This window comes from Sebastes umbrosus, chromosome 16 (assembly GCF_015220745.1).
Source record: "Sebastes umbrosus isolate fSebUmb1 chromosome 16, fSebUmb1.pri, whole genome shotgun sequence".
NCBI lineage: Eukaryota > Metazoa > Chordata > Actinopteri > Perciformes > Sebastidae > Sebastes > Sebastes umbrosus.
In genome coordinates, this window is record NC_051284.1 from 30288646 (window position 1) to 30305764 (window position 17119).

At 42.1% G+C, this 17119-nt stretch overlaps 1 protein-coding gene across 3 annotated transcripts in view; it reads right to left on the reverse strand.

Annotated features, from left to right (window-relative positions):
* The window catches only part of kcnh5b (potassium voltage-gated channel, subfamily H (eag-related), member 5b), a 163995-nt gene that overhangs the window by 129680 nt on the left and 17196 nt on the right, over nt 1-17119 (reverse strand). For 2 of the 3 annotated variants that reach the window (XM_037746134.1, XM_037796826.1), the window contains exons 2-4: nt 11669-11792; nt 6728-6834; nt 2788-2916 (exon numbers count right to left, since the gene is read on the reverse strand). In XM_037746134.1, the coding sequence (XP_037602062.1) occupies nt 2788-2916; nt 6728-6834; nt 11669-11691 (259 nt within the window). In that variant the 5' untranslated portion in view covers nt 11692-11792. Of the gene's footprint in view, nt 1-2787; nt 2917-6159; nt 6355-6727; nt 6835-11668; nt 11793-17119 lie in introns of those variants that run through there. The other variant, XM_037746135.1, reaches the window with a different exon arrangement.

Here is a 17119-nt window from a genome sequence, read left to right on the forward strand (position 1 = left end):
GCCACACTGGGAACTGAAACAGCTCTTACCAATATTCAACCTTTTAAATCAACCTGTTCTCATGGGAAGGGAAGGCGCTTGAATGACACAAAGGCACAACTGTCCGACCTGTTCTCATTCCAAGGCTGTCAAATACCGACACTTTGTCGCGGCCGTCGGTGTTAGATAGGTATGAGACGCACCGGGCTTTCCATTAACTACAATGTAAACCCATCTGCGACAATATTAAACGCTCAGGGAAAGTGAAAAAGTCCCACGTGTCTACTTCCTCTAACTTCTCCAAGGTGGTCTCTAGCTCTCCCGTCAGCTCCGTTCTCTTTATCCATCCATGGTCAGCTCCATCGGGGCCGTTTCAATGCAGAGAACATAAATGTCAGTATCTGGGTGCTCTACAGTTGTAGCGTCAGCCCACTTGACCATTAAGATGAGACAACCACACGTTTACCGCGATACGATAACGTTTCCTGCTAACTTTTTCAGACTTTTTTTCGGATATTTTGCAGACATTTTTCAGCCTTTTTTTTCGGAAATATTTCAGATGATTTTCAGACTTTTATGCAGACATAGCAGCATTTATTCTGACATATTTCGGACTTTTGTTTGAACATATTTTGGCCTTTTTCGGGCCATATTTCGGACATACTTTGGCATTTTTTCCAGACATATTTCAGACATTTTTGGGCCTTTTTTCTGAGTTTTTTTCTGACTTTTTTCAGCCTCTGTTCTGACTTATTTTCTGACATATTTTGACCTTTTTTTTTAGAAGTTAGCATGCAGCTTTAGCCGTGATGTCTAGCTCTGCTTTTCCTGTCAATGTGTAAAACCCAAAGTGTTTCCATCCTTTACTGGATGTGTAGTGTTTAACACGCTGGATTTAACATGTGAGGGTGCAGGTCGTATCCACGCTGACCCTCCAACATTTTATACTTCCTCGTTTCTGCTCGCTGAGGTTTGTTTTGGTTGACGGATACGGAATGGATATGACGTCGCATTACTAAGACTACCACAATATGTCACATCATCAACAGAAGCTGCAGCTAACCGGCGAAGACGTCAACGCACCGATGTGACAATACTAGTTCCACTCAAGCTCTAATTGCATGTTCAACCCATGTTATTTGCGTGTCGCTGAGCACACATAATGAATGAATAAACAAATCACACGACAACTCTGCAGGTCTCTGCAGCAGCGGGGGGGGGGTTGTGTGTAACTCACTGCATGTGTGCACATGTGCTTACATACTGTATGTGTGTGTGTGTGCATTAAAAAGGGTGAAGGGTGAGGGATCCTTGTCAAAGGGCAAAGACACCCGCTCAGCGGCGCCGACAACGACTCCCAGGGCGGGAAGCTGACACTGTGCATCAGTCAGGGCACAGAGTCAGAGGACAACACCATCCACCCACATCTCCTGTGATTCCTGACAGCGTCCCAACCTCCTCAAACGCAACCTGACAGCTCGAGACGCTCCCTGCATCGCAGGGAAACAAGACTTGACTCGCTCTTTTTCATCCAGCCGCAGCTCGGGATGAAATACAGAAGGGGAGGAGGACGAAAGAAAGCTAAAAAAAATGTCTTCTCAGTGGGAGAGAAAGGAAAGGAGAGGGAGAAGAAGGACAAAGAAGAAGAAGAAGAGAAGAACAATTGAAACAGAAGAGAAGATGAAGGAGATGATAAAGGGGATAGGAGACGAAGAAGGAGAGTGAAATCAACAAGAAGGGAATAAAAAGACGGGATGATACAAAGCCAGAGCATGAAGATATATTATACTATATCAGACAAAAGAGGAGGAGGAGGAGAAGGAGGAGAAATAAAAAGGAATAATAAGCTGAGAAGAGAAAGAGAAAGGTGAGGACCGTCTACAACCATTCTAGCTGACGTATCACAAATACGTTTGTAATAGGGCTGTTAAAGTTAACGCGATAATAACGCCTTAAAGCTCATTTTAACGCCACTAATTTCTTTAATGCACTGACGCAACTTGAGATTTTTAGGTTTTAAAGTTAGAGTGAAGATACTGTCATCATATGAAACTATAAAACCTGATGAATCCATCGGTACCAACCATGTCATACTTGACAAATCTCCCTTTAAGGTACATTTTGAACAGATTGAGATTGACAGCCCTAGACAGAAACCAAAGTATTGGATGAATTAAAAAGTCAAAGGATCACCAACGTTACAAATCATCCCGAGGGGAGTATGCATTTCTCTACCAAATTTCATGTCAATCCATCCAATATTTGTTACGATATTTCACTAAAACACAGACATGACAACCTCTCTCTCTGATTCATCCTCTGTGGACCACGAGGAGGAGATGAATAAATAAAAAGCCAGAGAATGAAAACATCAGGGAGGAAGAAGACGAGAGAGGAAGAAAAGGAGTTGAAGGAGGAGGAGGAGGATGAAGACATGTAATTATATGACCCATCAGAAGCCAACTGGCATTACATTACATTACATTACTGAGGCATCCAGCCATGTACTCATTTTGTCCCCACTCACACATTTTGTCACATCTTCCCCCGTACTGCTCCCTCGCTCTCCTGTAACTCTTTACTATCTAATAAAACAGAGACACACCATGAAAATCATCTTCTCTGGTGGCTCACTGCACTGAGCTGCACATCATGTCTCTTTCCCTTTTTAAATTCCACTGTGAATTATCCAATAATAAAAACAGACATCCCCCCCAAAAAATAATCTTCTGAAATACAGTTTGTTGTTTGTGCAGAGATGCTTTTTTGGGGAGTGAAAGCAGCAGCCTGCTGCAGAGAAACACTCACCTTTAGTGGTTTCGTCTTCAATAGGCTGCTTGAAGAGAGTGATGTCCTTAAACGTGCAGAGGAACAGAACCACCTTGTCGTTCTCGTTCCTGATGGGAGCCACTTGCATGTAGAACCACACTGGACTTCCTGTGAAGACATCAGGAAAGATCTAAATTAGGTCTTGATTAGTCTATCAGTGGAGGCTGGTCCATAGCGGCACAGGAGGATGCTCCTCCTATTTTTTTGAGAGGCAGATCAAAATATACAAAAGAGTAATTGGTTGAATCATTACCAAATCTTAGTATCGTTTATAAAACATTTTTTCTCTCTTCTTTGGAGAAGGAGGACGGCAGGTCCTCGTCCTCCCTTGGGGCGGGACATCTTATATCAAATCAAAGCATTTCATATTTTTCATGCCGATCTGTGATCTACCAAAACACGTCAAACGGAAGCTGCCTATCTGGCCCACACTACAGCCCTTCAGACATGGTGTCACACTAGCCAACTCGAAATCAATGTGGCCAAGGCAAAAGAATTAATCATGTGCTGCACAAAACAACATCTGAACACAGAGCCAGTTTCACTTGATGGCCAACATGTTGAAACTGTGGAACACTTTAAATACCTCGGTACAGTTCTGGACTCCCAGGTGAGCTTCTCGGAAAGAGTATATTTTCAAGAGATGCTCACAGCGACTTTATCTTCTGAGGAAATTTAGTGGCCTCGGTGTCAGCCAGCAGATTTTAGAATTAGTGTACAAAACTATTGTTGAGAGTGTTTTAACCTTTCACCTTCCTGCCTGGTCCGGTCACCTAAACTGTAGATATCAGAATAAACTATCTAGGATTGTGTCAATGGCAGGCAAAATAGTTGGTAAACCCCAAAAGCCCTCGACTCGAGGAAGAAAGCGAGGAGTATCCTGGCAGATAGCTATAAGGTAATTGTGGAAATGAAGGTTATTGTTCTTCTACGTTTTCTTCTATTTCTTCCTCTATTTCTTCCGTACGTTTTTTTTTTTTTAAAGGGACTGTTTGTAAATTTTTAAGCGTATAAATGTACCGGGTCGGGACACATATGTGCTCGCGTGTGGCCGGCGTACTGACGTGTGTCGCCTCACTGTTTTGAGCGATGCTCGTTCATGTCTACGTAGAGCGAGCACGAGCAACAGGACGCTGACTTTCGCCGATTTCACGGCCACAGGTGTTGCTGTTAAGAAGCATTTCTGAAAGTTACAAATAGTCCCTTTAAGTGAATTTTATTCTGTCACTTTTCCAGCATAAGCACACTGCGTACTCAAAATGTGTTCAGACTTACTGTGTCGTTGTGAATTGGGACCCTATTTATCATGAATCATGTTAAATTAACTGTTAGATGACATTTTGAGGTGAACATAATGAACAACGAGCTGTTCCAGAGCAGATCATTTTGTACTTACAGCACAACTACGTCACCTGTTGTACCTAATAATCCTCATAAAAGAACAATTTGATCCTCCTCCTCCTCACTGTCCATGAACACAAGGTTAATTATGGGTCATCACTTTTAGGGGAACTCACTGTTCTTTCTGCGTACTAGAACTTCCAACTCGCTGAGTTTTTTGTGACTTTATTGCCTCCTCGCACCCTTTCAGGAGAGCCACCTTAACGTCGTAATTTTCTGTTCGTAGTCATCGTCCATCTCGTTTATATACCCAGCCTCCATAAGGGCCCCGTTCTCCTGATTTGTCAGCAAATTTGAGCCATTTTAGAATTGATCTTTTCATATTTTACAGTTCCTCCCTCCCCGCCGCCTCGCGTTCTGCTCTCATACTGTAGTAGATGATCACTCCTGGGAGACGGGAACATTCGGGACTATTTTTGTCTGCACACTTTGTCCATTGTGCTGCTCACCAACGCTGCTGGTTTAGGATTTACTGCTCACTCTGCTCACTCTGCTGCTGCTGCTGCTCTATCACACTGACTGGACACAAGAAGCTATTTCTCTACCTTCTTCTTGGCCTGTTCAAGTTTTATTTCATCCATATTTTTTTACTTCATTTACATTAGGATTTATTAAATCATTCATCATTTTTCCCCGTAAAGGTTTCATCTGACCTCCATCCATCCATCCATCCATTATCCGGCATATAATATTAGCAGTGGTTTAAAATCAGCCGTCCTCTAACATGTATGAATAATACAAATTATAGTTTGAACAAGGTGCTTTCCAGAGGAAGTTAAATATGACTAAGACAAAAAATAATGAAGTGGCAAAATCTTAACATAAAAGCACAAAAATGTAAATTAACTTGAGATTGAAAGTTCATAAAAAACATAAATTAATTCATCAAGTCATAAATGAACCAGCATACTTAACCCCTTAAAAGTTCAGCTCAGTTTTAAAGCTTGAGTGAAGATACTGGTATCATATGAAACTAGAAAAACCTGATGAATCCATCGGTACCAACCATGTCATACTAGCTTGTCATGAAGGAGGTTAAATTACTCTCCAAACTTACACTAAATTTTGGGCGAGGAAAAACTGTCATGGCCATTTTCAAAGGGGTTCCTTGACCTCTGACCTCCAGATATGTGAATGAAAATGGGTTCTATGGGTACCCACGAGTCTCCCACAAGTGTATTTGAATATTTCTACATACTGGGGTCCCTAAACAGTCTTGAATTACATAAATTGTGACCTCACTGTGTAAAATGACCTTCTGGTGACCTCTAATATAATCACAGCCTCATGAAACTTTACAGCCACAAACTAGAGACCTAGAGCATTCAGAGGATGGATGGATCAGACTAGAGACCTAGAGCATTCAGAGGATGGATGGATCAGACTAGAGACCTAGAGCATTCAGAGGATGGATGGCTTTCCTAGCTAGATTTGACAATAAGGGGGTTTCTGAGCAGTTTACACAACAGAAGTGCTCGCCATCCAATCGCCCGAAAATGCAATTCTTGCAGAAATCTCCAAAATGTCAAAAGTTTTTGATCCCAAATCACAGCATGGCTTTTTCTATGGTGTTCTTCAAGGTCTTGGTGTCTTAATGTGGTATTCTGGAGGGACTATTGATCATTTTTATCAATTCTCCACTGGTAAAAAATGGTTAAATTTAGCACCAAATCTGTGTAACAAATGGTATCAAGACAAAACTTGCTGCAACAACTTATGAGACATAATAGAGCATGGGGTGTCAGTTTAAAGGGGGACCCAAACGCAGAGTTACCAGGCATAAAAGTAGATTTAAATAAAAGCGAACTTCAATAAATGAAGCTGAAGAGTCCAACAACAAAAACCAACAAGCATCAAAAACCAAAAATTCAGGGAGGGGAACAAAGCACAAAAGAATAAATCCAACAAACAACAGAAACCAAACTGAGAACAAAACCAAAAATGACCAACCAGGGGACATGAGGAACACTAGGATCAGGGCAGAGTGACGAGCAAACCGGGGGACAAGGTAGACAGGGCTGGAGCGACAAACGAACCGACAAAGACAGAGGGGAACACACAGGCTTAAATACAAGAGGGTGATTAAACACAGGTGGAACAAATCAGGGCGGGGCAGACGATCAACAAAGGCGGGAAAACAAACAAAGTTAGGAAGTAAAACCAGACAAGACACAGGAGGAGTGAATTACAAAATAAAACAGGAAACACTGGAATAAAAGATTATAAAAGAAACCAAATCCAACACAAACCAAAATCACATTAACAGAACTAATAAACCCAAAGGAGGAACATCAGACAATCTTAATTTATATATCTTATATAATCTATACAATATAAGGATTCAGTTGGTTGCACTCTGCAACCACACCACTAGATGGCACCAAATCCTACACACTGTCCCTTTAAGGAAATCACTCAACAGATTATTTGATAATGAAAATGGTGGTTAGTTGCAGCCTTCACTTTGTATCCTCGTGTGAAGTGACGGTGTGAAGTGATGGATCAAGTGAGCACTCACTGTTCTTTCTGTACAGCAGGATCTCGAAGCAGTTGGACTCGTAGTTGTCGAACGTCTGTCTGACTTTGTCGATGGTCTTCTTGTCCGTCAGTTCTCCGTACATAAAACTGGAGAAGGAAACAGACGATATGAGAAACAGATCAATACAGAGCTGACCCTTTAACCTCTGTCCCTGTGTTACAGTAGATCACACGTGTTTGTTAACGGCGTTGTCGATCTGTTATCTGACCATAATGAAGCGCTCCATTAGGTTTTATGTTTGGTTGTTTTGGAGTGAATTGGTGCAGCAGCAGCAGCGGCATAAATTGTGCAGTGAAGGATCGTGGATTGGTTTCTGATTGGTGCAGCCTGCATTTCCTGGCATGGTTGTAATTATTCCTTAAAGGGCTGAAGACATTTTAATCTGTGCTAATATAATTAGTCTGAGTGATTACTTTCTTTCCCAACAGCCGCAATGTCTTCAAGGACTAACACACACACACACAGAGAGAGAAAGAGGTGCAAATAAATACCGTTGCAATATGTTTTCTTCGTGTAGATCACAAACAACAAACACAGAGGTTTTATAGATATATCTCCCGGTGTTTTATCACCAGGCACCATCTGGAAAAAGCCTGTCATTATTCTCTCTGCTAATGTAACCAGCCTCATGTGGCTGCAGCTCGCATGGGTGTTTTAAAAATGGATGAGAGATCCAAACACGGCTGCCCTTTCAGTGCCGTCACATTTGATCTCCCAAGTGCAAAAATACCAATAAAAGTTCCTCCCACTTCAACGGGTGCCCAAAACGCAGATACAGAACTAGAGCTGTGTATTGGCAAGAATCTGGTGATACGATACGTATCGTGATACAGAGGTTACCATTCAATATATTGAGATATAACCGGCCACTTTATTAGGCACACCTGTTCAATTGCTTGTTAACACAAATAGCTAATCAGCCAATCACATGGCAGCAACTCAATGCATTTAGGCATCTAGACGTGGTGAAGACGACTTGCTGAAGTTCAAACCGAGCATCAGAATGGGGAAGAAAGGGGATTTAAGTGACTTTGAACGTGGCATGGTTGTTGGTGCCAGACGGGCTGGTCTGAGTATTTCAAAAACTGCTGACCTACTGGGATTTTCAAGCACAACCATCTCTAGGGTTTACAGAGAATGGTCCCAACAAGAGAACATATCCAGTGAGCGGCAGTTGTGTGGACGGAAATGCCTTGTTGATGTCAGAGGTCAGAGGAGAATGGGCAGAGTGGTTGGAGATGATAGAAAGGCAACAGTAACTCAAATAACCACTCGTTACAACCAAGGTATGCAGAATACCATCTCTGAACGCACAACACGTCCAACCTTGAAGCAGATGGGCTACAGCAGCAGAAGACCACCCGGTACTAACAAGGTGTACCTAATAAAGTGGCCGGTGAGTGTATATAAGAACACGCCACCATATGCATAAAATCTGAGTAAAAAAACTTTTTATGCAATCAGAACTCTGAGCATTGGATAAAAACAGGTTCGAAATTCTTGTTTAATTTTGTTGATATATTAGAGTCAAAGGTTCTTACACAGGGAATTTTCTCTTTTTATCACTCCATAAATCAGAAAATACTGTCAACATATCACTTTGTTTATAGTTCAATCAGCAAAGACACTACAAATGAAGAGGAACGCAGATGCCTTATTCAATAAAGAGACTTTAACCCCGCTGATTACTACATCGATTTATAGCAGCACAGACTGCATTACAGCAGAGACGAAGAAACGGGTTAGTCTTATCTCAAATATCCTCCAGCTCAGATGCTCACAGGTTGAGAGGAAAGCCCGGCGGAGTCCCACAGAGAGACGATGATCAAACTAGAATGCTAATCGTCTTCCTGCTTGAACTTGCACAGTTTTATCCCACATTTAAATTTCTAAATATTAACAGTAAATTTGGGTATTTTGGGACACTAGGCAAGCAAGAGGGCTCATCTTTAATGAATATCAGCTGCTGCCTGTAGCGTCTAAACCGTAGCGGTGGTCCCTCGTCACACGTTATCTACGGAGTTGTGAGCAGTTCAACCAAGGACTCATTTCCCCTTCAAATCTTCTCAGATTGTTTTGAGGCCCAAAGAGGTAAAACCAATACATATTTTATTAAAAAAAACAACAAAGATTAGAAGAAAACGTGTGCAGAATAATGTTTTCCTTCTTTCCTATCACATTAATCATCTCATGGCCCCTCAGATTCAACTTGTGACCCATTTTATTCAACCTTTATTTCACCAGGAGTAAAATAAATCTCTTTTTCAAGAGCGTCCTGGTCAACACAGGCAGGCAGCAGCAAAACACGGTGGCAGATATAAAAACAAATAAAACTACAGAACTATAAATCATATAGACATGTAAATATAAATGAAAACACATTCCTCAACATTCAAAACAACTACAGACGGGCGCCTGGGTTAGCTCAGTTGGTAGAGCGGGCGTCCATGTATCAAGGCTTGGTCCTGACCGCAGCAGCCCGGGTTCGAATCCGGCCTGTGGCCCTTTCCGCATCCACTCTCTCTCTCCCCCCTTTCCAAGACTCTATCCACTGTCCTCTCAATAAAAATGGAAAATGCCCCCAAAAAAATAACTAAAAAAAACAAAACAACTACAGCCAGATATTGTATTTTGCAACTGACTCCAAGCAGAGGGCACAGCATACTTAAACACCCTTTTAACCAGTTCAGTCCTGGCTTTGGGGACAGTTAGTAAGACAATAACATCTTGTTCTTTTTTGTAGGATGTACATTAGATCTGTAAGATGGAAGGAGACGAAGAACAGCCTCATAAATAAGAATATGCCAATGGTTAAGTCCTTGCCAGGTCCTTGGTTGAAAGGAAATCCTCCGCGATGACGTAGTGAACACGGAGCCGACTCGTAACGCCCCTATGGCGCTCTATGTTGTCTTCCCACACAGAGCAGACTTTAAATGATTATTTTCATATCATGATCATATTGTGTACAGATTGTTGTTTTCATTAGGGCTGTCAATTGATTAAATTATCTAATCGTGATTAATCGCAGACATTTTTTATCTGTTCTAAATGTACCTTAAAGGGAGATTTGTCAAGTATTTAATCCTCTTATCAACATGGGAGTGGACAAATATGCTGCTTTATGCAAATGTATGTATATATTTATTATAGGAAATCAGTTAACAACACAAAACAATGACAGATATTGTCCAGAAACCCTCACAGGTACTGCATTTAGCATAAAACAATATGCTCCAATCATAACATGGCAAACTGCAGCCCAACAGGCAACAACAGCTGTCAGTGTGTCAGTGTGCTGACTTGACTATGACTTGCCCCAAACTGCATGTGATTATCATAAAGTGGGCATGTCTGTAAAGGGGAGACTCGTGGGTACCCAGAGAACCCATTTACCTTCACATATCTGGAGGTCAGAGGTCAAGGGACCCCTTTTGAAAAGTATGACATGGTTGGTACCGATGGATTCATCAGGTTTTATAGTTTCATATGATGTAGTATTTTCACTCTAGCTTTAAAACTAAGCCCGCTACAACCTCCAAAGTATGATTGCGTTAATGTGTTAAGCGTTAAAACAAATTAATGTTAACGTGTTATTATCACTATTAACTGACACCCTAGTTTAAATGCATAAAATAGCAGAGAGAGTCCTGGCCTTCTATGTCTGTTGGGAATGGGAACCACCAGTTTATAGCATCATCTGTTTGTGCCTTTGCACTACAGTGCATGTGACCTGCTGTAACCTTTGTCTCATTATGTGAATTGTCAATACGTCTGCACCAAAAGTCATAGTGCCGCAGCCGAAAGATCACAAATGTCACTGGGCCCCATTAACGAGCCTCCGTCTTCTAACACTTTGGCAGCAGCCTGTGAGTTTAAGCTCTCAGTGGGCTCTTCTGTCCTCTCGGTGTCATATCTGAGTGGACTGTCGGTCTCAGTGTCCTCCTCCGCCCAGAGCAGCAGGGAAGTGGACGGGTAAATCTCAGCGTGTCCCCTGTTCTCACTTAAGCTCGGCATCTGAGGGAACCGTTTTAGCCTCCGGGCTAGTCAAGGCCGTCACCTCCGGTCAGATCTGAACGGCGCCGGAGGAGAGGAGTCGTCCTTTGGAGTCAAATTTTAAAAACGTCCTGACTGACAGCCAAGCAAGACACCGTCCTCGAGCTGGACCGGGCAGAGCTCTCCTGGCAGCGCGAAATTGGATTCATTTCAGACTCTCACTGAGCGCCGTGCCATCGCTCCCTCTCTCTTTTAGAGCCGGTGGAGATGCCAGATAGCTTTTTTATTTTTTTGTTACAGTGTGACTCTGCTGAGCTCCACACTTTTCTTGCATATTATAAAGTAGCTTTGAAGCAGTAAATGAAGTTAGTATCATGTAAACAGCTCTCCGGAGCAGCACCGGGCGGTTCTAATGATCACTACGGCGGGACAGAAGCAGGAAGGTACAAAAGATTGTCACTTCTTGGTCTTTTCACTCGCTCTCTCTTTCACACTGTGCTTTAATAATGGATGAAACTGAATTAAAAAAAGGACATATTCAGTGATTTCTGCAGGATAAATGGGGCACTTTAAAAAGGACATGATGACTCATGGCTACTCTGGTGTGGTTTTAACTCATAAAGTAAAAATATATAGGGTTTTTTTATTAGTTCTGCTTTAAATGAAGCATTTAAACCATTAAAAACACATAAACCCAGGAGTTAAATAAGACTACTATAGATTCAGTAGGATGCACATGAAAATGATTGCATATTTAGTTACGCTGTGAGTGCAATTATAATAAAGCAACAAGACTAAAGAGTCATTATCGCTCCATTACACTGAAAATAAAATTGCTTTGCAATGCATTAAACAACGATAATTGTGCATATTTATAATGATTAAATGTTCAGCAATAACACAAAATATAACCACAAAATGTTTTACCTGCATGTGCTGCTCTTCTGCATGACTTCAGCTCTGTGGAAGCCAGACAGCTTGCAGAATCCGTCATTGCTGTAAACTACAGGCCACTCCACGATCTGGGCGTTTCCCAGGAGGAAGCTGGTTTCTGATGGATGGACAGGAGGACAGAGAGACAGCGCGTTAGCATCAAATATGAAAAACAGATAAAAGGCTGCAAAGCTTCTTAACCTCTGGAGAAAATTGTATAAAGATACATTAGACTGGTCTAAGCAGAGGTGGAAGAAGTAATTAAAACCTAACTTAAAGGGACTATTTGTAACTTTCAGAAATGCTTCTTAACAGCGACACCTGTGGCCGTGAAATCAACGAAAGTCAGCATCGGGCTCGCGCTTGTGCTCGCTCTAAAATACCTGAAAGAGCATCACTCAAAACAGTGAGGCGACACACGTCAGCTAAAAGCACAATATCACTCTATATTTCAGCTGCTTGGCAGTAATGTTAGCTGACCAGACCAAGGTCTCTCCATGAACATGATTTAGATCTGATCCAAGTGTTCGCTTTTCCTGCCTCAGTGCAGGCTGAGGCAATGGGGCTTTGCAGCGTGTCTCTCTGCTCTCTCCGCCCGCAGCCGGAGAGAGCAGAGAGACACCGGCACCCAGTCGGTAACGAGACAACAACGTTTCTCTCTGCGGAGCCTCGTCACTTCACAAGACACGGAAAACCTCTGTTGGTCTGGAGGAGCTGCAGCAGTTATTTCTGCACAAACGTCCACTGAACATTCACTAGATATTCTCAGAGCTACTAACTCTTCTGCAGTGTGGAGTGAGCGCGCGTTCACGTCTAGAGGTGGAGCGAGCTGAGCGAGAACGCACGCGCTGTCTGAGTGAAGGCGAGCAGGCAGAGGAGACGAGGCTCCGGCCGCACGCGAGCGCGCATATGCGAACACGCCTGTGTCCCGACCCGGTACATTTTTACGCTTAAAAAGTTACAAACAGTCCCTTAAAGTGTCAATGTTTTCCTATTATCTATCTGATGTTTCTGGATTAAGATTACTGCTGCATTAATGTGTATATTGCATTTTAACTCCTTTATATCCTGTTGGCTAGTTTAATCTACAGCAATGCATCATGGTCTATAAGATCATCACATGTTTGTAGCGTCTTTGTCCTGTGAGAACCACGTACTGTAAACAGTGTGCATCTAAAGAGTCAGATAAACAGCCTGTTTTCAGCTTCGTGTCGATGCATTCTCCAGCAGATCCAAGAGGCTTTTTAAAGAATTTATTTAGCTTCAGAAGGAGGAGGATTTTCCCAACACAACAGGTAAAGCTTAGCGTTGCATGAACGCGTTATTATGGCGTTAACTTTGACAGCTCTACTTACAACATGACCTCAGTGACCTCTTAATCAAAACTGATGATAAGCCAAGCATACAAAACTAACATCTAGGCTGCAATAAACCAAAATGATCCTCTACAATAAGCTTTTGGTTGTGTGACAACACCATCACAGGTAGAGACGGCCTCAACAAACTCTCCTTTCGGTGCGTTTAAGGACACTCAGACATTCACGTGTTGACAGTCAGCTGCTGTATAATGAAACCCCAGAAGACTCCAGCGACTGACTGTGAAGTCTCAGATGTTGTCCTTGAAATCACCAACAAGAAGAAAAGAACACAAACACAGACAACAATTATGTGAATTGCCAAGCTTCGTTCCTAAAAATACTTCCTGCAGGTGAGTTATTCCACAAGCGCTGAATACACCAACAAAGAAGACTTTTCAAAGCACTTCCTGTTCTAGTTTCATTACTGCTAACACAAAAGGGGTCCACTGTAACGGATGGATTCCCTACACTACCACAGGAAAAGTTCAACTTGCTAGTTATATATAGCAAACAGACAACGAACTGAGACCCCAGCGGCTCCTTGAAAGGTCAGAAAACCATCACCTGCTTTTAAAAGATGGTCTGCAGCGTATGAAAACGGTAAATGCAATTTGTAATTAATGAGTTAAAACTGACGATAAAGTCCTTCAACTCCTGCCAAATCTGCTCTACGCTTCTTCGTTAGAGCCAAAAGAAAAAATTGTTGGCTGGTAAAAGAGGAAAATTTAGGGATGAAAAGACGGGATGCAACAGCTCACAAGCGTGCAGTATGTGTTTACAGCGGGAAGGAAGGAACAGGAAACCGCATTTAGACTCTGAAAAGACACTAAAACGTCTGCAGTTGCATGAATTGTTGAAGGTGTGTCAGCAGCTCTGTCTGGCAGCTTTTACAGACTGATGAGTAAAAACCCTCCAACAGCACTCCATTGATTTCACCGGGCAGCCATCTGATGATATATAAAAACTATAATAAAAGATTTTCTAGCTGTAGTCAGGGGAAAACCTCACAGAGTCTATCTGATGCTTAATAAAATAACAAATCAGTTCTGCATATCAGTCTAACACCTTCCAATAATGACCACACGAATACTGGGAAAAACACATATGGTATTTCAGACCCGGCGAGTCTATTCTAAGCGTGCACACTGACCTTTTATTTAATGTTAATTAACTTGCATGAAGGTGTAACAGGAGGCTGACAGGATGACAGCGAGAAGCTGCAGAGGGAAGAGGCTGGTTTACTCATTTTCACCTGAAAAAACATCTGGATTTTTTAGACTAATTTCCACCTGGATTTTATGTTTCAGTGCTCTCACGAGTTTCTGTCTTTTCTGCTGCAAGAAAACTTTGTTCACTGCAGTTTACAGTGACGTCCTCCTGTGATGAGGACGAATCTTAAAGTGCTTCCAGTAATGAAAAATGTAAAGAAATGACGCAGCCAACGTGAGCCATTGGCTGCGGTTAGCAGAAGGCTAAACTAATAGCAGTGAAAATGTTGTTTTTGAAAGGCTAAATGCCAACAAATATGGATTGAAGCAGAATATTTTGTTAGATTTTGCTACCAAGTAACAAAAAAATTTCTTTTTATATCGTTTTATACACTGATTTTTGTATGAATTATCCAGCAAGTGTGTTATTATGATTTTAAAAATCTAATTTGGACAACCTCAGAGCAGACAAATCCTGGTGCACCCCCTGTGATCTTTTGGCGTGCCTACCGCCAACTACTGTATGTAATACACTGACTATAAGTACCTCATACAACCACACTTCAAACAATCCAAACTATCCCTTTAACCTCTTTAGCCCTATAGAGTGCTGGAAGGTGTGGTTCGCCTAGACAGACATACCCAAAATAAATCAAGAATAGCTCCACAACTACCAGGTCTATATGCATGATCTTGGTCTCTATGGATAGATAAGACCTCAGAGAATTCACCCCCAGTGTCAGTAACATTGTGACTGTTACTATGCCTGCGTAAATCGTGATGAACCAAAGGAAAAATCGCCTCGCCTAAAAATGTTTTCTAGATTAGACAGCAGATAACACCATTATAGCAATGATGTCATACAGAGACGCCACTGAATTCATTCAGCAACTCCTCGACTACAACTGAGCCAAAGCAGATATAAATAACACAAAGCAAATAGATTCTACAAAGGTTTTAGTCAGAATAGGACCAGGCGGACTCTCCATTTCTCCAAAGTGTGCCAAATGGGTTTTCTACCTCTTGAAAGGGAATCTGGCTGTAAAATACTCCTGATATCCACTACAGGAGGCTCTGTGCACACAATGGAGCCTTTGGCCATGACCTTTACCCTGTGCATCATCACAATATACCGTTGTGCACAGTATAAAATCAACTAAATTGTACAATTTTGACTCCAAGTGGAGTACTTTTATTATAATAATGAAATTTGATCAAGGAAAACTGAGATAATAACAAATGAAATCAATAACAATGTAAATAAGATAACAAAAAATAATCCAAAGTCAAGTATGTACATTCAATATAAAAACAATCAAAAATATTATAAAGTAAAAATACAATTTCTGGTGCGAACCCAGTAGCGCGTTCGTCGGGTAGAAGAGGTTAAGTAACGGTATGACCTTTCCTCTAGCACCACCCACAGGACTAACTTTACATTCTCTGTCCCTCTAGAAAGTTGTTTCTCTATATTTAATCCCTCCAACGGTTTTGTTTCAAACAGACATTAAATCAAACTTGTTGGTGTGAAATGTTGTTTTCAGAATAATTCACACAAGACCACAGTGCATTATGGGTAAGCTATTAACACAGAACAATATCAGCCTCATCTGCTCTCCACCTCAGTTTCCAAACAATTACTTAAAGGGACTGTTTGTAACTTTTTAAGCGTATAAATGTACCGGGTCGGGACACATGCGCGCTCGCATATGCGCGTTCGCGTGTAGCCGCTGCCTCTCCTCCTCTGCCTGCTCGCCTTCACTCAGACAGCGCGCGCGTTCTCACTCAGCTCGCTCCACCTCTAGACGTGAACGCGCGCTCACTCCACACTGCAGAAGAGTAAGTTTAGCTCTGAGAATATCTAGTGAATGTAGAGTGGACGTTTGTGCAGAAATAACTGCTGCAGCTCCTCCAGATCAACAGAGGTTTCCCGTGTCTTGTGAAGTGACGGAGCTCTGCAGAGAGACACGTTATCGTCTCGTTACCGACCGGGTGCCGGTGTCTTCTCTGCTCTCTCCGGCTGCGGGCGGAGAGAACAGGGAGACACGCTGCCGAGCCCCGCTGCATCAGCCTGCACTGAGGCAGGAAAAGCCAACACTAGGATCAGATCTAAATCATGATTCATGGAGAGACCTTTGTCTGGTCAGCTAACATTACTGCCAAGCAGCTGAAATATAGAGTGATATTGTGGTTTTAGCTGACGTGTGCTGCCTCATGGTTTTGAGCGATGCTCGTTCAGGTATATTTAGAGCAAGCAAGCGCGAGCAACAGGACGCTGACTTTCGTTGATTTCACGGCCACAGGTGTCGCTGTTAAGAAGCATTTCTAAAAGTTACAAATAGTCCCTTTAATGAGGCATTTTTCTGCACCAGAAGGAACAATAGTTGGTTAAATTAATCACCGTCTTGTTTTAAACCTCCTGTGTGCCCTTTGGTGTTAAAGAGCTGACTAAGACTTAACACAACACAAAAAAAAAACAGAATCATCTTGACCTTTTCTGCTCTCCTCTTTCATCACAACCAATTACTTAGCTGAACCGAGGTTTCGACCGGTCGGGCCGCCTGAAGGCCGACAGCAACAGAAGCAGAAACAGAATTCAGACCGTCGGGGGACTCAAACTCTTATTACTAGATTATTTAGCAGCTCTCATTCAACGTAAGAGGCTACATGAGACCTTTTAACTCCAGGTCTAATCATTCACAGCTAAAATGAAAAAGACCCAGGTGAAACAAAGAGAAAACATGTTGTTTCTGCTGCAGTGATCAGAGAAACCTCCATCCACCGTTAGAAAAACTGTCCTACTAACACACTCAGGAAATATTCACTCTGACTGACGTCTACTTTAACACATGCAGCTCAAACTGAACTCATAAAATGAA